Here is a 21,509-nt window from a genome sequence, read left to right on the forward strand (position 1 = left end):
CAGTAACTGATCGCAGATCGACTTCTGGATACTTTACATTTGTTGGAGGAAATCTAGTTACTTGGCGCAGTAAGAAGCAACATGTAGTGGCTAGATCCAGTGCCGAAGCTGAATTTAGAGGTATGGCACATGGTGTGCAAGAATTGTTATGGCTCAGGACTTTGTTGAGAGAATTAGGTTTTAATTCTGCAAAGCCATCAAAACTTTATTGTGATAACAAAGCTGCCATTAGCATTGCTCATAATCCAGTTCAACATGATCGTACTAAACATGTTGAAGTGGATAGGCACTTTATCAAGGAAAGGTTGGTTGATGGTACCATTAACTTGCCTTATGTGAAGAGTGATGACCAGCTAGCAGATATTTTAACAAAGGCAGTGTCAAGTAGGATTTTCCATCTTTCACTCAGCAAGTTGGGCATTCGAGATATTTACGCACCAACTTGAGGGGTAGTGTCAACTAAAAACAGCCATGAGTATTGGATGGCTAGTGAAGTTAGGCTAGTCAACTTTCTTTATGTAAATTAGGCAAGTTAGGTAAGTTAGGCAAGTTAGGCAAGTTAGGCAAAGTTAGGTCCTATGTCTTCTTTCTTTCCCTATATATATGTTCATCTTGTAATGAGAAATAATCATCTAATATATCAAGAAATTAACTCTATTTTGGCATAACTTAATTTGTTTGTGTAAGATTCCCAATAAATTAACATTGGTTAGCAACTATTATTCCAACTATATGTTGATTATGGTCGATACAAAGAAGCTACGAATCTTTTGCTTCAGTACCTAGGATTGTTTGCATCAATGGTAAATTGCAGAAATTGCAGCTTGTTATTTTCTATTTTAAGCTTCTGCCTTCCTGGTTGGCTAATGGTTGCCCGTGATATTAACTTGGCATTTTAAAAGTTCATGCCATTTTGTGCTTTCTGTGGCGGAGTTTGATTTAGTTTCTAGGTTTCAGGTTCATTGTGTGGACTTACGATGGGGGGTGTATGGTGGAGTTTGGTTTGAAGGTGGAGGTGGGGGCGATGAGGGAGGGGGGAATGGGGTTGGAGTGATGGGAGGCATGGAATTAGGGGAAGGGGCGGGGCTTCATAGAGGGGTGGAAATGTAGTAGAATGGTTATTGATGAGGTAGTGGGGGGAAGTTTTTCTCCAAAAACAACAGTAGCAGTGATATTTTTAATTGATTTTATGTATTGTTGTCCCTTTTAGACTATTTTGATCAAAAGGTACGGATGTAAGCAAGTCCCTGTTAGACTATTTTGATCGAGTCTGAATAGCATTCCTCTTTAATGTAATAGTGCTTCCTTAATCAAAATGTAAGTGCCTCCTGTGCGTAATACTGGAGTTTTTGGAACAATAGAATTAATGGTACATGTATAGGGAGGTTGAATAAAAGGTCTATCAAAATAGTCGGGTTGTTGATGTACCTTAGATGAAAAAGGGGACAAACTAAGTGAAGCAAAAAAAGTGTGTTAATTCCGTGTCACTAGTATCGTAGGTACGCCTTCTTAGTTCATGTCGGTTTTTGCCCTGCTGGTTGTTTTAACAGAACATTTTCTCTTCTACAGAGGCCGGCTGACATAATCAAGCGTAAAAGACCACTTGGAGTCTGGTCTCCATAAACAGGAATACAGCGTCTGTGGTGCCAACTTGAGGAATTGATCGGTACGGGCCACATGGTAGGTGAATGTAACAAGCTGAAGAATTTATTACGTGGAGCTTTGTTGAGCCATCTCGAACTGGTAAAGCCATATTTGCAGTCTACAGCTAGTACGGGGACAAACTTTTAACATTGCTGATGTGTACGAATTGGCCAATACCATTGCCGGTGTGTTGTTTTCAGGTGAAAGTAGACTTGGAAGATGCGGTTTCTGCATTAAGTTTAGAGATTTTTCGGTTGCCCAACAAGATGGACGGCGCACACTTTGAATTCAACCTTGAAGTTGAGCATCAGCTGCGGTATGGATATGCATGGTTTGTTTTTCGGTACGAGACTATGATATCAAGTTACAGTGGTTATTGAAAGCGAGCGATGCCTATTTTGTTGTTGAGAATCTTCCGCCCCCCCCCCCTCTCTTAATGTACGTATGCAAAGATATGATGCAACTTTGAAACCGGATGTTGATTTCATTGGGGGAATTTTATTGCCAAGTGAAGTAATTAGAGCACAAGAAGTAACCAGAATGCATAGAGGCGATGCAGGTTCTATAATAAGAGGCCAAGCAGAAAGCAAACGGCCATACTGATCATTAGGAATATGAGTCCACACTCACAGCCTCATGCAAGCGCAGTCATGACCAATTATGTCAACGAAGACCATAAACCTAAACTAAAAAGGCTATAAATTAAAAATATTTTCAACTTTAACGAAACGAACACGAACGCCAGATGCCGGTGTGTTGTTTTCATCCGTATGACTGGATGCCAGATGCAATAAAATGAACATGATCAATTGTTTAAAAGTCTATTTACAGTGCTTCTTGGCTAGGAAAAACACCAGTAGCAATGTAAAGACACAACTTGACGCAATTGTTCACTCGATTGGTTGTGTGCAAAAGAACAAGTAAATAAAAGCTAGTCATTCAACAAAAGAACAACAAACATTTCCAGTTCAAGTCACACAAAGCAACTCCGGACTAGTGTTACCTACTAAAAATCCCACAGCTCAATAATAATAATCCTTTGCCTCATAAAAATAGCATTCCCTTGACTGACCCTCCTTAATTGTCGAAATCCCAGTCCCACCGTTATGGTAATCGATCTGGGAAACCCCAAAATCAACCACCCGGTCGCAGAAGCGCGGTGAAAACCCCGACTTGTTGCCGATACCCTTGTACCAAGCCTTGAGCTTCAGTCCAAATTTCACCAGAGAGCCAGATGCAGAGCCAGGAGCGCTCAGCCCTTGCAGTATTTCCTTGGACACATTTTGTCCCACGTACATCTCCACCGCTTGGAGTCGGAAACTGGCTGTGGCCTCGTTCCTCTTGCTTGACAACAAGACACGCGGTTGTAGGCGCACCGGCTTCACTGCCAGCATCATCATCCTCTCTTTGTCCCCGTAGAAGATGTAGGCCACCAGTCTCTCGACGCAGAGGTCGTCACCTTCACCGGGGTTGGGGTTTGTGACCACCACGGACAGGTCCCAGGTGGCCGTCAACTGCGACTGAGTCGCGTTGAGTTGAGACATGATGGCCGATTGGACTCGGAACTCGGGGCCACGTGTCCTTGTCTGCAACGTGGCCCAAATGACGGCCCAAAGGACTGACAAAAATACGATTGCCAGCGGAACTGGCCACAGCATGATCTCCAGCCATGTTAGTCGTCGGCCTCTGGGAGGCGGAGGCGGAGGCGGAGTCTCTTCGAATTCGTATCCCCCGAATTTGAATTCCTCTACACCGGCCATAGTAAGTCTTCAGACGAGAAAGAGAGAGCGCGCGGTTAGAGAGGTTGCCTTGCAGATCTATCAACGGGGAAGAACCACCCGTTTCACAAAAGGGAGGAGGGAAAGGGAGTCGGAATCCAAAACAACACCGACGGGGGGACGATATACCACTTGACCTAGAAATTGAGAAAAGGGAAAGAATGAAAATTGAGAAAGGGGCAAGAATGAAAAGTTGAGAAATGCCCCGCTCATCTAAACTATATCATCTCCAATGGGGCTAAAACCTAAAATTTCCCCTTCCCCCCAACCCCCAAATCCACTCCAATCTATGACCTAAAATAAACTTAAAACCCAAATGGAGGTCAAATTCCGGCCCAATTTTAGGCCACAAAGCAAAATGGGCTCCACCAACTGAGACTGAAATCAGGGCTGTGAAGCCCACTTCCTAAATCCAACTCGCCTGCGCTGCTCGCACTAGGCTTTGCTGAAAGGGTGACACCCCACGTGGGGGTGTTCCCCCGGTTGTCAGAGTAATAAGTAGCCCAACGGCTACTTTTTATCATCCAGGGGTCTTCATTAAATGGGCCGTTGGTTAATCCAACGGTCCAGGTCCAATTTAATTTTTTTTAATTTTATATTTATATATTTATTGAATCCAACGGTTTAGATCGAATATAATCAAATCTAACAGTAAAAAAAAAGATCTAACTGTCCAAATTTAAATCCAACAGCTAAAATCCATTATGTGGTTTATTAAATGTCGTTTGTATTAAGTTTATGTGGTTTATCATGATTTTCATGTATTGATTTAGTGATTTTTCAAAATGTATCGGAATTTAAATATTTTTACGTTAAAATGTTCATATAATTAATTTAGGATAGTCTACATAATTTTTTTTTTTAAGTTAATTTAAAAAAAATAGCCTTAATTCTTTCTTTGATAATCTCAGGCTAAAATTTTAGGCCAAAAGGATTGGAGCAGAAAAGTTAAAAAATGCCCCGCTCATCTAAACTCCAAAGTGGGGTACCCGACCGATCAATCATGTCATGTTTCCCCACTAATTTAAATTAAATAATGTTTTAATTGTGAGATTTCGTCGGCCAAACTTATTTTTTTAAATAAATAGAGTGGTGAGCATACACCACACTAAATAGTGGTGAGCAAAAATACTCCCATTTTCATCTGGCTAAAGTTTTTTAAGTACTTCATTTTCAGAAATTCAACAAAAATTTGTTGTCTTGCAAGAATAGTTCTTCAGGTAAGGGCTGTTGATGCTCCTTTACTCAATGGTTGTCGAGCAAAACTTAGAGCGATGACCTTTCCACGGCCAACTTTGCCCAATGGATATTCGTCGACTACACGTTTAGGCGATGACTATATATTTGAGCTGACAATTTTTTTTTCATCTAGCAATGGATTACTTTGTAGTGTATGGAGCAATGGTCTTTTGGGTAATTTCGTTTAGAATTTTCATCATTCTTCCCGGTTAAATCATTTATTTTGAATGAAAATTCTAACAAAATTAGCCGAAAACATTATTACTCCATGTTATAACAATTTCATATGCCTAACAATTTTTTATTCAAAGACCAACCCTCCAAGAGCCATTTCCAATTGCTCCAATTTACCTTTCTTTTTTCTTCTAAGCTTCAGACCATCTCACTTTTCTTTGTGATTATCTTTAACCTTATTAATCAACCAACCAATCAACTTATAAATAAACTAACTGAAAATCTCAAAGTAAGCACCCAGACGTCCATTGTCCTTTCTAAATTGATTCACAAAGATTGTCAATTCTTTCATTTATAAACATGCCGAAAATTAGAGCTAGAGCGATACAAAGGAACCATAATGATTTTTAGAGATCTAGTACCAGAACAACTCAATGGAATCGAATGTAAAGAGGGATTCTAGACAACTCAACGGAACTCCGCTAAAGAATGTGTATGGTTCTCCAATGCGGATTAATTAGGCAAAACCATAACCATCCATCCGTTAGCGTGGTCCCCCAATGTAGATTAACCGGGCATGACTACCTATGGATAATAATGTGACCAAGAAGTCAGTGACCCCTCAATACGGATTAACTAGGCGGAGTCACCCCTAGAATGCGTGTGGTTCCCCAATGCGGATTAACCAGGTGAAGCCACCCCTAGCGTACACGTGGTCCCCCAAAGCGAATTAACCAAGCGAGACCATTGACATGCCTCCAATAGTGTGGTTTCCCAATGCGGATTAACCATGTGAAACCACCTACGTAAATAATGTAACTAGGTAAACGGTGATTCCTCTAGGCAGAGTCACCCTTAAAACGTGCACGCAACCCGAGACCATCAATTGGTATAGCTCGCTGACCAAGGTAGGCCCACTATGCTCTACCTAGTCTTTAGCCTTTCAATAGTACGATCTGGTGGTATTTCTCTTCACTTGGAAGTGAGAGGTCTTAGGTTTGAATCACATGGATGGCGAATTCAATACCAAATTAAGTTGCCCATTGTGTGGCTTTTACTGAACTCCCCATCCCCTTAGTGTGAAAATATCGATGTACTGAAAAAGAACAACGATCGATTATGAACATGTTGACCAAAAGTCAACCATCGGTCAACATGGTCAACATAACGATCAACAATCCTAGTAATCCAATCCGGAAGATTCATCCACCGAATTTCCAATCCATAACTTCCTAAGAGTCTTAATATGGTTCTAGGAGTACATATTAAAATTTTGTGACGATCTGACAGTTGGATATCTGCCAATTACAAATTTAAGTGTCGATCAATGATCGGTTCTACAAACTTAGAAATCCAAATCCGAGAATATCCATTTTGTCAGATTTCCAATCCGTAAGTTTCTAAGGTACTCAATTATTACGCAACAACAACAACAACAACAACAAAGCCTTTTCCCACTAAGTGGGGTCGGCTATATGAATCCTAGAACACCATTGCGCTCGATTTTGTGTCATGTCCTCTGTTAGATCCAAGTACTCAAGTCTTTTCTTAGGGTCTATTCCAAAGTTTTCCTAGGTCTTCCTCTACCCCTTCGGCCCTGAACCTCTGTCCCGTAGTCACATTTTCGAACCGGAGCGTCAGTAGGCCTTCTTTGCACATGTCCAAACCACCGGAACCGATTTTCTCTCATATTTCCTTCAATTTTGGCTACTCCTACTTTACCTCGGATATCCTCATTCCCAATCTTATCCTTTCTCGTGTGCCCATACATCCCACGAAGCATCCTCATCTCCGCTACACCCATTTTGTGTACGTGTTAATGCTTCACCGCCCAACATTCTGTGTCATACAACATCGCTGGCCTTATTACCGTCCTATAAAAATTTTCCTTGAGCTTTAGTGGCCTACGACGGTCACACAACACGCCGGATGCACTCTTACACTTCATCCATCCAGCTTGTATTCTATGGTTGAGATCTCCATCTAATTCTCCGTTCTCTTGCAAGATAGATCCTAGGTAGCGAAAACGGTCACTTTTTGTGATCTTCGCTAGATTGCTCCGGTCATTAGTGTGGATAAGTATATAAATGGATAGAGATAGGAAAGCAAACACAAGATGTACGTGGTTCACCCAGATTGGCTACGTCCACGGAATAGAGAAGTTCTCATTAATTGTGAAGGGTTTACACAAGTACATAAGTTCAAGCTCTCTTTTAGTTAGTACAAGTGAATGATTTAGTACAAATGACATTAGGAGATATTGTGGGAGAATGATCTCGTAACCACGAAACTTCTAAGTACTAGAGTGTGGTATCGTCTTGACTTTCCTTATCTGTCTCATAGGTAGATGTGGCATCTTCTCTGGAAGTACTCTTCCTCCATCCAGGGGTGGTATCTGTAACTGGTGGAGATGCACAAGGTAATGTATCAATGTCACTTGAAGCTTACTTGTAGTTTCAGGCTTGTTCAAGCGCGATACAAACCATGTAGTAGGAGTCCCCCAAGTTGCCGAGCTAGGGGATCTGCTGAAAGAGGTGACAGACAAGGTAAGCAATCAGAGCTCCGGCTGATTGTTCACATTCTCCCTATCTTGCAGGCAGCATGAAGGATAAAGAGAAGAAAAATGAGAAGAGATGATATGGGATACTTTTGCTTTTGAAGAAGTAACTTTCCACAGGCTTATTCTTGAACTGGGCTGGAGGGTTTTCTGGTTTCCTCCAGAGATAAGGCCGACTGAAGAATTTGAGGGTCAAAACAAATCCATCAAATCTAGAGTACGTTCGACCCTGCTGATATGGGATACTTTTGCTTTTGACAGAGTAATGGATGTATCGGCACGTGTGATGTTACGCTTGTCTCCACATGCTTCCTTGTATCCTTCTCATTTGCCCTATCTGTTCCTCAGGCAGATGCGGGATCTTCCCTGGAAGCATAAGATGTTGAAGATGAGTACTCGAGAGCAATGCCAGGTAAGTAATCAGGTAAGGGGTTCCAGGCAGTCAATTCCTAGCTGGAAGCTTGATTCCAAGTGCTGACTGATTGCTCTTTTTCTCCTTGTCTTGCAGGTAAGAACAAGGCCAAAGGAAAAGACAGGGAAAAAGCATGATATGGGATACTCTTGCTTTTAACCCTGATGATATGAGATATTCTTGCTCTAGTATAGCTTGTTTACAGAGGTATTATCGGGGGGAAAGAAAGCTGAATATTTCGAAAGGCTTCGTTGGGAGTGCCCTCTCAGATAAGATGAAGGGTTGAGCATTCTTGCAGGTCTGCCTGTCCGTTGGGGATGGAGGTCGACATATATAGGAGTCTCCCTAACATCAAGTAATAATGCTATTCCTTTACCCTGCTTGGTCATAGCACGGTAGTGGGAGCTGCCAGCTTCACAAGTTTTAACTCTGTCAGAGCACTTTGAAAAAGTGGTCTGTGGTATTTGGAAAGCTGATGTTGCGTGTGAAGATTACAGACAAGCTTTATCCAAGGAGATCCAGCTCTTGAAGTTGGGAAAGTGGTGCCTTTTCGGTTTTCGAACAAGCAATCCTGTCGGGGATCTGGCTCTCGAGATTCGGGGAACGATGCCTCTTCAATTTTTGAGAAAGCAATCCTACTGGGGGTCTGGCTCTCGAGATTCGGAGAGCGGTGTCTTCGATTTTTGAGAAAGTAATCATGTTGGGAGTCTGGCTCTCGAGATTCGGAGGGCGGTGCCTCTTCGATTTTGGAGCAAGCAATCTTATTGGGAGTGTTTTCTCGAATGTGAGTAAAGGTTGGGCATGTTTGCTAGTCTACCTTGCCACGAAGCACAGAGGTTGACACACAGGGACTTTCCAATTATCCAGCAGTGGTACTGTTCCTTTACCCTCTCTTCGATTTTTAAGAAAGTAATCATGTTAGGAGTCTGGCTCTCGAGATTCGGAGGGCGGTGCCTCTTCGATTTTGGAGCAAGCAATCTTGTTGGGAGTGTTTTCTCGAATGTGAGTAAAGGTTGGGCATGTTTGCTAGTCTACCTTGCCACGAAGCACAGAGGTTGACACACAGGGACTTTCCAATTATCCAGCCGTGGTACTGTTCCTTTACCCTCTCTTCGATTTTTGAGAAAGTAATCATGTTGGGAGTCTGGCTCTCGAGATTCGGAGGGCGGTGCCTCTTCGATTTTGGAGCAAGCAATCTTGTTGGGAGTGTTTTCTCGAATGTGAGTAAAGGTTGGGCATGTTTGCTAGTCTACCTTGCCACGAAGCACAGAGGTTGACACACCGGGACTTTCCAATTATCCAGCAGTGGTACTGTTCCTTTACCCTTGTGGGTAATAATATGGTAGCTAGACCTTCAAAATTTATGTGTCTAAACTTTGTTAGTGTTGTTTCTTTGCTAATCTTTTACCCTTCTTGGTCAGAGCGATGTAGTGGGAGCTGCAAGCTTCACGTGTCTCAACTTTGTCAGAGAACTTTGGCAAAGTTATATGTGGTACCCATGAGCTCCTGTTGCGTGTGGGAAGTGGGTGATTGAACAGTACGATTCATGTGCTTTCTACTTCGCCAGAAATCTTCGACAGAATGCCCATAATTTCCGCAAAGCTGAGTGTGCGTGTGACAGGTGCTGACAGGGCTGGAAAAGTAGGTGCCTCTTCGATTTCTGAGATCGGCCCTCGTGGTCTCTGAGCAACCCAGCTTTTGAGAAAGCAAGCCTCTTCGATTTCTGAGATCGGCCTTCGTGGTCTTTGAGCAGCCCAGCTTTTGAGAAAGCACATGCCTCTTCGATTTCTGAGATCGACCCTCGTGGTTTCTGAGCAGCCCAGCTTTTGAGAAAGCAAACGCCTCTTCGATTTCTGAGCAGGCGCCTCTTCGATTTCTGAAGCTTCATCGAGTGCAGATTTTTATAGGGGCTGACATTAAGTTCCAAAGCACACTTGAATATCCACCAGTAGAAGCTCCATTATTGCACTTCTAAGATCTTGATTTGTCCAACCTCTTCTCTCTTCAACACCTTTGAAAATGTCTGGCCCCTCCGACCGTCGTTTTGACTTGAACCTTGTTGAAGAGGCAGCCCCGCCTTCTCCAGACAACATATGGCGCCCATCCTTCGTCTCCCCTACTGGTCCTCTTACCGTTGGGGATTCCGTGATGAAGAATGATATGACCGCTGCGGTAGTGGCCAGGAACCTTCTCACTCCCAAAGATAACAGACTACTTTCCAAACGGTCTGATGAGTTGGCTGTTAAGGATTCTCTGGCTCTTAGTGTTCAGTGTGCAGGTTCTGTGTCTAATATGGCCCAACGCCTATTTGCTCGAACCCGCCAAGTTGAATCATTGGCGGCTGAAGTGATGAGTCTTAAACAGGAGATTAGAGGGCTCAAGCATGAGAATAAACAGTTGCACCGGCTCGCACATGACTATGCTACAAACATGAAGAGGAAGCTTGACCAGATGAAGGAATCTGATGGTCAGGTTTTACTTGATCATCGGAGATTTGTGGGTTTGTTCCAAAGGCATTTATTGCCTTCATCTTCTGGGGCTGTACCGCGTAATGAAGCTCCAAATGATCAACCTCTGATGCCTCCTCCTTCTAGGGTTCTGTCCAGTACTGAGGCTCCGAATGATCCCCCTCCGGTGCCTTCTCTTTCTGGGGCTCTACCGACTGCTGAGACTTCTCCTAAGCAACCTTTATGAAGGCTCCCTCTTGTTTGTTTATTTTGACTCAAGTATATGTACATATTTGTAACTTATCGGGGATATCAATAAATAAGCTTTCCTTCATTTCAACGTATTGTGTTAAATACACCAAAGCCTTCTTCGCTAAGTTCTTTGAATTTTCTTTTGTTGAAGCTTGTATGTTGAAGCTTTGTGAGTGGAGCATGTAGGTTGAGGTAGTGTTCCCTTAATTTCCCGAGTGAGGAAAACTTCTCGGTTGGAGACTTGGAAAATCCAAGTCACTGAGTGGGATCGGCTATATGAATCTTAGAACGCCATTGTGTTCTGTCCTGTGTCATGTCCTCCGTTAGATCCAAGTACTCTAAGTCTTTTCTTAGGGTCTCTTCCAAAGTTTTCCTAGGTCTTCCTCTACCCTTTCGGCCCTGAACCTCTGTCCCATAGTCGCATCTTCTAATCGGAGCGTCAGTAGGCCTTCTTTGCACATGTCCAAACCACCGTAACCGATTTTCTCTCATCTTTCCTTCAATTTCGGCTACTCCTACTTTACCTCGGATATCCTCATTCCTAATTTTATCCTTTCTCGTGTGCCCACACATCCAACGAAGCATCCTCATCTCCGCTACACCCATTTTGTGTACGTGTTGATGCTTCACCGCCCAACATTCTGTGCCATACAGCATCGCCGGCCTTATTGCCGTCCTATAAAATTTTCCCTTGAGCTTCAGTGGCATACAGCAGTCACACAACACGCCGGATGCACTCTTCCACTTCATCCATCCAGTTTGTATTCTATGGTTGAGATCTCCATCTAATTCTCCGTTCTTTTGCAAGATAGATCCTAGGTAACGAAAACGGTCGCTCTTTGGTATTTCTTGATCTCCGATCCTCACCCCTAACTCGTTTTGGCCTCCATTTGCACTGAACTTGCACTCCATATATTCTGTCTTTGATCGGCTTAGGCGAAGACCTTTAGATTCCAACACTTCTCTCCAAAGGTTAAGCTTTGCATTTACCCCTTCCTGAGTTTCATCTATCAACACTATATCATCTGCGAAAAGCATACACCAAGGAATATCATCTTGAATATGTCATGTTAACTCATCCATTACCAACGCAAAAAGGTAAGGACTTAAGGATGAGCCTTGATGTAATCCTACAGTTATGGGGAAGCTTTCGGTTTGTCCTTCATGAGTTCTTACGGCAGTCTTTGCTCCTTCATACATATCCTGTATAGCTTGGATATATGCTACTCGTACTCCTTTCTTCTCTAAAATCCTCCAAAGAATGTCTCTTGGGACCCTATCATACGCTTTTTCCAAATCTATAAAGACCATGTGTAAATCCTTTTTCCCATCTCTATATCTTTCCATCAATCTTCGTAAGAGATATATTGTAATTTCATAATGATGCAATGGTCGGATCTTTGTTTACTTCAAAGTTCAGCAATATAAGATTTCCTTTAATCCGGAAGATCCGTAAATCGGATTTCTGATCTATAAGTTCCTAAGGTCCTCAAATAATACGTACAATAACATAATATAACTTGGTGATGATCCAACGTTTAGATCGTCGCTTACTACAATGGTCAAGTGGCGGACCTTAACAAAAGTAGGTTCACACGACGGAATTTCATCAAACGGATGGCAAAAATGGATTCAGTGCATCGAAATTAGTCAAGTAACAAAGTGGGTCTTCAAGCCCACGTGTTGCCTTAAGCGACGATCAACAGCCATGACCCGCCGGATTTTCCAACCAACATAAAAAATAGCTCAAAATATATCAAATGGAAGATCGTGAGACGTAGAGCATTTCTCATACCTTCGTCGGAGTTCAATTGTGGACGGAAAGTGGTGCAAATCAGTTGGAAAAGGGCAAGATGGCCGAAAAACCTCGATCACCGTCGCTCTGCCGTTAGACGTCCGATGACCATGATTTTTGTCAGGTTTTACTCCTTCAACGAAGGGCTACCAATCCCAAGTGATTCGCCACTGAGTTCCTTGCAGAAAACAAAGATCGCGGCCCTTAAGGTTTAGGGTGAGCCGAGAGCTTATCTAGCCCAATTTGTCATTTACTGTGGTCAAAAGGCTTAATTGAGGTAAGGGTTCAACTGGGCTCAAAGAGAGGAAGAAAATAGGACCGGTCTCATCTTTCAACGGTCGCCAAAATCGAAAACTATAATCGTGATGGGTCGGCAACCCATGATTTGACCCAGATTTCTCACGGATTGGGCATAGGAGCTGGTTTCGAATTTTGTAAAGGGAGCATTTTTGCTCACCCACACTAACTATAAGGTATGCTCACCACCCCTTCCAATGCTTGCCATGTGTAATCCATTTTAACCCTAGTTAAGCCTGATTTATTTAATTCCATAGCCAATAATATTGTTTTACTAAAGCGTTATTGATTTTGAATTTGTGATCAAAGTCTTTTAACTTTGTACACATTAACATATTTGCATTTAAAACGTGACACATCACCATTTTGCTTTCTTTTCTTCAAATGTGAATTTATTTATCAAAGCCATGTATGTATTTATCAAAGCCAAGTAAAAATATGAATTTACAAAGAGAGAGTTTAAGCTGGATGAATGTGTTTACCAAAGCCATGTATGTATTTACCAAAGCCAAGTAAAAGTCTTTTACCTTCACGCGATTAAATTAAGCTGCAAAAACTTGCTTATTTCTTCATAATTTTTGTTTGGGAGGAAGAGCAGCTAGAAAGCGTTTTCTGTTTTCCTCCTGCTATCATGGGGAGGCAGCAACAGCACAGCATAATTAAGGCAGCAGAAGGGTAGAGAAGAGGGTCGGACGAGTTGTACCGTTGTTTTGTCTTTTCTCTCATTAAAAAAAAAACAAAGGTATCCATAATATTTTTTAATTTCTTGGTGGACTTTTTGTTCATAAGCCAACAACAACAAAGGTATGTATACATAGGTCGTGACCAATCAAGAACGGCGTAATTTGACGAAGCCATGTTAGCTTAAGGAATTGAGCCACATTCGGTCCGGAAAGAGAAAAAGAAGCAGACGTTGACAGGGTGGATGAGAAGGTTTCAGGATTTTAACGATGAATGCGGAGAAATAGAGGCAGATGAGATGAAGATCCCTCTAGAAGATCGCTGAAGGGATGTGGCAATAAACGAGTGTCAGTTAACTAATTAAAGGTAGACATGTGCGGATAAAACGCCCATTAGAGCTTTTAAGTTAGGGGGTGTAATCAAATTAGGATTTGACAGTCTTGAAGCAATAATAAGAGTATTGCTAACCAGATTTTTAATTTTTAATTTATTTTTTTTTTAAAAAAAACGATATTATCTATTAAGGGGTGGGTAAGTAGGCTAAGCTTCACAATGAGCTTGTAATAATGTGGTTCAAATTAGTTTACATTAATTTTTTTAGACCATACTTGTAAATTATGTATTGTGTCACTGCTAGGAAATAAACACGTACATTACTCAACATTTAAAAAAATTCAATCATCAACCACCACATTACGTGGCCTACAAATATGGTCTAAAAACATGATATGCCTAGTATTTTCCCTAATAGTATGGATTGACGCCCCATCATATGCCTTATGTATGAGAGTAACAGCTAGGGTCAAATTTTTCTCTCCAATCTCGTTGTATAAAAATTAAAAGGCAGGTGGACATCCCGAATCGAGACTTGTTGTAAAGAATGAGATATGTGCATTTCTCACTCTAAATAGGAGAACGCAAGTTTTATCCATAAAAAATTGAGAACGCATTTCTCACTCGTGCAAACAAGGAATCAGATAGTTGACATATTTACGAAGCCGCTAAGAGCACCTGCCTTCAACTCGTATCTTAGCAAGTTGGGTGTCATTGACATCCACACTCTAACTTGAGGGGGAGTGTTAAAGGAAATAAAATAGTCAACTATTTGATATGATTTGGAGTGATTGTAGGATACAACAATCCATCTTCGAGTGATTGTAGGAGAGCATTGTAATAGCTTAGAATTAGCTTCAGTTTACCTAGAAATGCATCACAATTCTTGTGTAAATTCATACCTCTGTGCAGCTTCAGTTATGCAATACAAATACATTCACATAACAATCGGGTTGACCATTGTCCGGCATTTCCTAATCGGATCGGACCTGTTGGTCGCCGTAATTGACAAGTCTTCCGTTGCTCTGGCGCCATCGGTGCCGGTAATGTTAACATTTTACTTCTTACTGACTGTTCGGTAGGCGGGAAAATCAAATAAGATGCCGAAAATTGTTGGGTCAAATGTAATCTGATGAAGATGTTGATTGAGCAAGGTTTGGACCCTCTGCAACTATTGGGTTGGAAGAAAACAAGTATTTTCTATGTTTCGAATGCTCGTTGGCTACCGTTTTTGTAGAAAACACTTTAGTTTATAAGCGTTCTTAATAATAAAAAAAAATTTGTTACAAACACTTTGAATTTTATATTAAAATTTCAAATGCTGCATTAAAAAATACTTGGAAGTGCTTCCATGTGGCAAACTCTTATTTAGATAGAGCTTCTGACATAACCTAGAAGCAATCTTAAATTTTTAGGAAAACTAATGAAAAGTACTTGAAAACTTTGAGTTTTAACGATAAGGAGAAAATAAATGGTAAAGTGAATAGTATCAGATTTGATTTTTTAGTGTAAAAATGTGATTTTTCATTAAAGTGAACAGTACCGTAAGCTTTTTGTTAAAACTTTCTAAATTTTTCTGCCAAACAGGACTAGAAGAGATTTTGGTTGTCATAAAATATGTTTGAAATTTCAAGTAATCCCAAATATGCTTTGTTTATTCAAATTTTGACCCGCTATGAACCTCATTGATCATTAACAGAAAAGATACTACATGTATCACGTTGTTTAGTAGCAAATTCAGTAAACAAATATTATGATCCTATTATTTTTTATATTTGTTTTGAAGGGTGAGTCTGCTTTTATAGGAAGCTTACAGTAGCATAGCAAACTTCTTCTCTCTAAATTCTCTCTCTTACACGCTCTATACAAAAATTATTCCGGGAACGGCCTCTGCCTCCGGTGACGCTCCTTTGCTTCCGCTCACTGTCACCGCCGTTGTTGCTGTGTAGTTTGGTGTTCGTTGCAGTGGTGTCTCCATTGTCGAACCGTGTCGGTGATTCCTTTCAATCGCGTTTTCGATTTCTGTGTTGAAGAATTTCAGGTGACCTTACTGTATCTTTGATTTCGGTTACTGTTTTCACATCGTTCGTACTGTAAGGCTAGTGTACTGTGATTCTTCTTTCTGTGAATTGTATTCTTGTTGCTGCGTCTGAGATTTTGCAAACCCTAGAATTTGGGGATTTCTTGAATTTTTGCTGAATTCTTGTTGTCTTTGGTGGTTAATCAACTACATTACTTGTTCATTGTGACATCTGTCTCTCTCTAAATTCTCTCTCTTACACTGTTGACTTCTCTTCAAGCTTCATACAAAAATATCAACTACTTCAAGACGAACAAAATTTTGTAATGGTTTACTCACACTTGTATACTTACCTTAATGATATTATATTATGAAACCAAAGTTTGGATGCTTTTTTCTATTTTTCGAGTTTGATTATTTACGTTTGGACTCAATGATTTATGGGTTGCTCTTTGTCTTAACTTGTTTTCTGCGTTTTGGGTCCTCGGCATTTACGGCGTTATGTATCGATCAAGATATAATGAATGTTTGTTGTTAAATGACTTGCTAGGCTTTTGATGGATAACCAAGGTAATCCAGCCGCCAATGCCGCAGCCCGACCATGGTGGTGGTTTTGGCTGCAATGTGTCGCAGTGATTCTTGCATTCGTTATTGGCATATGTGCCTATTACATGCGTGACGAGGAGAGTATCGCAAAGGGATCCGACGGCGTTATTGAATCTTTATATTTCAGTGTCATTACCATAACAACGGTGGGTTATGGTGATTACTTCCCGAACACGGGTATTTCGATGTTGTTGACATCAATACTTGCGATTTTTTTTGCACCTGGGGCTACGTCTGCCATCAATGCAGCCATTGGTTGGCTTCTATCTCAAGCAACTCAGCGGACAGGGCTTAACCATAGGCCTCGCTATATTCAGATAGTTTCTGCAACTATTTTGTTGCTTTTATTGCTGATAGGCTCAGGTATTTCATTAATATCTGTATTGGAGGGAAAGAAGTTCCACTATTTAGATGTGTGGTACTTCAATATAATCACTGTAATGACCGTCGGCTACGGTGATTTTTCTTTCACGTCCCCCAAAGCTCAAATCTTCGCCTCATTTTATGTGTTTATCGCATCGCTGCTTGTGTCACGCTATATCAACTTCTTGAATAGCTCGTGGCGGCATTGGAGGATCGGGTAACTAATTAATTTTATAAGTAAATATATATATATATATATATTTCATGTTATCTATTTTTGTGTCTTATAAGTGAATTTTATTATTTATGCAGCCCAAACTCGATTGAGCAGCAGTACTATCATACCAGAACCACCTTGGGATTGGAGAGAGCTTATGAAATTACTAGAGAGAGAAGACAAAGAGTGATGTTATTGGTGGAAAACTCTGAAATAAAATTAGAGAATGTTGCTAATGAAATTAAGAATGCAATAGAACAATTACAAGTTTGGCATGAAGTCTGTGATAACACCCGAGCAGACCATACGAAGTTATTCGATCTCCTCAGGAATGAAATACCGCTAATGGACGACATCATCCGTCCGCTTCAGGTAGTTTACAAAAATTTACTATAATACGTTTTCCATTCGGGGTTGAATTTATATTTTTATTTATTTATTTATATTTTGTTAACTCCGCCTATGTCTTACATGGCCGGTCCCAAGCCCGGATAAAGGAGGAGGGGGAGGGCGTCAGGTAGTCGACAGCCGGCACTCCATGATCACGTCGAATCCTTATGAAAATGAATCCAGAACAAAATAGCGCTAAAGCTAGGGCGTCGCCCGTAAGTGGCGCGCTGTGCGGCCCGAGCACAGTGATAAGTGAGCAAGGGTCGCTGTATCTCCATCGGCACCCGGATGCAGTGTTAAATGAGCAAGGGGGCCATAGAAACTTCTTTTCGAACGACTCCACTCAAAGTTGTTTGGGAGCATATGCTCCTATCAACTTTACCCGGGACACACAAAAGAAGTACTTTGATCCTACAAGAAACTAAGTGGGTTGGTAGTAAGGCAAAGGATCTAGAAAACTCAGGGTTTAAACTTTGGTATTCGGGCACACATAGAACGAGAAACGGTGTTGGCATCATCGTGGACAAGACCTTGGTACAAGATGTTGTAGATGTCAAGAGGGTAGGAGATAGAATCATGGCAATCAAGATTGTAATAGGACAAGAACTTATCAATGTGATTAGTGCGTACGCACCTCAAGTAGGGTTGGATACGAGGTCGAAGGAGAAATTTTGGAAAGATCTTGGAGACTTGGTGCAAAGAATTGCTCAGACGGAGAAGTTATTTATAGGAGGAGATTTAAATGGACACGTGGGCAGGGAGACAGGCAACTATGGAGGTTTTCATGGTGGCCATGGTTTTGGGGAGAGAAACGAGGATGGAGAAGCTATCTTGGATTTTGCAATGGCATTTGATCTCTTCTTAGCCAACACCTTCTTTAAGAAGAGAGAAGAACATGTGATCACCTACAAGAGTGGGTCGTCAAAAACACAAATAGATTTTCTTCTAATGAGGAAAGGGGATCGTATAACTTGTAAGGATTGCAAAGTTATACCAGGAGAGAGCGTGGCTAATCAACATCGCTTGTTGGTGATGGATGTACATATCAAAAGAGTGAGACAAAAGAACAAGACTTGGAAGTGCCCAAGGACTAGATGGTGGAATCTAAAAGAAGAAAAACAAGCCATTTTCAAAGAGAAAGTAATCACCCAGTGTGTGTGGGATAGAGAGGGGGAAGCTAGCCAAATGTGGGATTCCATGGCTAGTTGTATCCGAAAAGTAGCAAAAGAGGTATTAGGAGAGTCCAAGGGCTTTGCCCCACACCAAAAGGAATCTTGGTGGTGGAATGAGGAGGTACAAACAAAGGTGAAGGCTAAGAAGGAATGTTGTAAAGCCTTATACAAGGATAGGACTGATGAAAATGGTGAAAGGTATAGAAAAGCGAAGCAAGAGGCGAAGAAAGCTGTGAGAGAAGCTAAGTTAGCGGCTTACGACGATATGTATAAACGACTAGATACCAAAGAAGGAGAGTTGGATATCTATAAACTAGCTAGAGCAAGGGAAAAGAAGACAAGGGACCTAAACCAAGTGAGGTGCATCAAGGATGAGGATGGAAAAGTTCTTGCTACAGAGAATGCGGTTAAAGACAGATGGAGAGGTTATTTTCATAATCTTTTCAATGAAGGACATGAAAGGAGTGCTTCTTTAGGGGAGTTGAGTAACTCAGAAGAGTGTAGAAACTACTCTTTTTATCGTCGAATCCGGAAGGAAGAAGTGGTTGTAGGTTTGAAGAAGATGAAGCAAAGAAAAGCAATAGGCCCAGACGAGATACCAATCGAAGTGTGGAAAGTTTTGGGAGAGACAGGTATAACATGGCTCACTGACCTTTTCAATAGGATTTTGAAAACGAAGAAGATGCCAAATGAGTGGCGAACGAGCACTTTAGTGCCTATCTACAAGAATAAGGGCGACGTACAAAATTGCATGAACTATAGGGGTATTAAGCTAATGAGTCATACAATGAAGCTCTGGGAGAGAGTCATTGAGCATAGATTGAGGCAAGAGACACGGGTTTCGGACAACCAATTCGGGTTCATGCCAGGGCGCTCAACCATGGAGGCAATCTATCTCTTACGAAGATTGATGGAAAGATATAGAGATGGGAAAAAGGATTTACACATGGTCTTTATAGATTTGGAGAAAGCGTACGATAGGGTCCCAAGAGACATTCTTTGGAGGATTTTAGAGAAGAAAGGAGTACGAGTAGCATATATCCAAGCTATAAAGGATATGTATGAAGGAGCAAAGACTGCCGTAAGAACTCATGAAGGACAAACTGAAAGCTTTCCCATAACTGTAGGATTACATCAAGGCTCATCCTTAAGTCCTTACCTTTTTGCGTTGGTAATGGATGAGTTAACAGGACATATTCAAGATGATATTCCTTGGTGTATGCTTTTCGCAGACGATATAGTGTTGATAGATGAAACTCAGGAATGGGTAAATGCAAAGCTTAACCTTTGGAAAGAAGTGTTGGAATCTAAAGGTCTTCGCCTAAGCCGATCAAAGACAGAATATATGGAGTGCAAGTTCAGTGCAAATGGAGGCCAAAACGAGTTAGGGGTGAGGATCGGTGATCAAGAAATACCAAAGAGCGATCGTTTTCGTTACCTAGGATCTATCTTGCAAAAGAACGGAGAATTAGATGGAGATCTCAACCATAGAATACAAGCTGGATGGATGAAGTGGAAGAGTGCATCCGGCGTGTTGTGTGACCGCCGTATGCCACTGAAGCTCAAGGGAAAATTTTATAGGACGGCAATAAGGCCGGCGATGCTGTATGGCACAGAATGTTGGGCGGTGAAGCATCAACACGTACACAAAATGGGTGTAGCGGAGATGAGGATGCTTCGTTGGATGTGTGGGCACACGAGAAAGGATAAGATTAGGAATGAGGATATCCGGGGTAAAGTAGGAGTAGCCGAAATTGAAGGAAAGATGAGAGAAAATCGGTTACGGTGGTTTGGACATGTGCAAAGAAGGCCTACTGACGCTCCGATTAGAAGATGCGACTATGGGACAGAGGTTCAGGGCCGAAGGGGTAGAGGAAGACCTAGGAAAACTTTGGAAGAGACTCTAAGAAAAGACTTAGAGTACTTGGATTTAACGAAGGACATGACACAGGACCGAGCACAATGGCGTTCTAAGATTCATGTAGCCGATCCCACTCAGTGACTTGGATTTTCCAAGTCTCCAACCGAGAAGTTTTCCTCACTCAGGAAATTAAGGGAACACTACCTCAACCTACATGCTCCACTCACAAAGCTCCAACAAAAGAAAATTCAAAGAACTTAGCGAAGAAGGCTTTGGTGTATTTAACACAATACGTTGAAATGAAGGAAAGCTTATTTATTGATATCCCCGATAAGCTACAAATATGTACATATACATGAGTCAAAATAAACAAACAAGAGAGAGCCTTCACAAAGGTTGCTTAGGAGAAGTCGCAGCAGTCGGTAGAGCCCCAGAAAGAGAAGGCACCGGAGGGGGATCATTCGGAGCCTCAGTACTGGACAGAACCCTAGAAGGAGGAGGCATCAGAGGTTGATCATTTGGAGCTTCATTACGCGGTACAGCCCCAGAAGACGAAGGCAATAAATGCCTTTGGAACAAACCCACAAATCTCTGATGATCAAGTAAAACCTGACCATCAGATTCCTTCATCTGGTCCAGCTTCCTCTTCATGTTTGTAGCATAGTCATGTGCGAGACGGTGCAACTGTTTATTCTCATGCTTGAGCCCTCTAATCTCCTGTTTGAGACTCATCACTTCAGCCGCCAATGATTCAACTTGGCGGGTTCGAGCAAATAGGCGTTGGGCCATATTAGACACAGAACCTGCACACTGAACACTGAGAGCCAGAGAATCCTTAACAGCTAACTCATCAGATCGTTTGGAAAGTAGTCTGTTATCTTTGGGAGTGAGAAGGTTCCTGGCCACCACCGCAGCGGTCATATCATTCTTCATAACGGAATCCCCAACGGTAAGAGGACCAGTAGGGGAGACGAAGGATGGGCGCCATATGTTGTCTGGAGAAGGCGGGGCTGCCTCTTCAACAAGGTTCAAGTCAAAACGACGGTCGGAGGGGCCAGACATTTTCAAAGGTGTTGAAGAGAGAAGAGGTCGAACAAATCAAGATCTTAGAAGTGTAAGAATGGAGCTTCTACTGGTGGAGATTCAAGTGTGCTTTGGAACTTAATGCCAGCCCCTATAAAAATCTGCACTCGACGGAGCTTCAGAAATCGAAGAGGCGCCTGCTCAGAAATCGAAGAGGCGTTTGCTTTCTCAAAAGCTGGGCTGCTCAG

The 21,509-nt window shown here is 41.8% G+C and overlaps 2 protein-coding genes and 1 long non-coding RNA gene across 3 annotated transcripts; 1 reads left to right on the forward strand and 2 right to left on the reverse strand.

Annotated features, from left to right (window-relative positions):
• Nucleotides 1-6,261: 6,261 nt before the first annotated feature.
• On the reverse strand, nucleotides 6,262-11,866 carry LOC126623109 (uncharacterized). Its single transcript, XM_050291913.1, has 2 exons — nucleotides 10,909-11,866; nucleotides 6,262-6,438 (listed from the first exon to the last, which is right to left on the reverse strand). The coding sequence occupies exons 1-2, from the start codon at nucleotides 11,539-11,541 to the stop codon at nucleotides 6,391-6,393; spliced, it is 681 nt and encodes a 226-aa protein (XP_050147870.1). The 5' UTR covers nucleotides 11,542-11,866; the 3' UTR covers nucleotides 6,262-6,390.
• Nucleotides 8,480-9,760, reverse strand: LOC126623126 (uncharacterized). Its single transcript, XR_007623634.1, has 2 exons — nucleotides 9,645-9,760; nucleotides 8,480-9,516 (listed from the first exon to the last, which is right to left on the reverse strand). It is a non-coding gene; the product is annotated as an uncharacterized LOC126623126 (long non-coding RNA).
• A 3,621-nt stretch (nucleotides 11,867-15,487) lies between the features above and the next one.
• Nucleotides 15,488-17,211, forward strand: LOC126622709 (two-pore potassium channel 2-like). Its single transcript, XM_050291447.1, has 3 exons — nucleotides 15,488-15,650; nucleotides 16,180-16,815; nucleotides 16,911-17,211. Exons 2-3 carry the CDS (start codon nucleotides 16,187-16,189, stop codon nucleotides 17,209-17,211), a joined length of 930 nt encoding a protein of 309 aa, XP_050147404.1. The 5' UTR covers nucleotides 15,488-15,650; nucleotides 16,180-16,186.
• Nucleotides 17,212-21,509: the final 4,298 nt, after the last annotated feature.

The sequence above is a fragment of the Malus sylvestris genome, chromosome 5 (genome assembly GCF_916048215.2).
Source record: "Malus sylvestris chromosome 5, drMalSylv7.2, whole genome shotgun sequence".
In the NCBI taxonomy this organism is placed as follows: domain Eukaryota; kingdom Viridiplantae; phylum Streptophyta; class Magnoliopsida; order Rosales; family Rosaceae; genus Malus; species Malus sylvestris.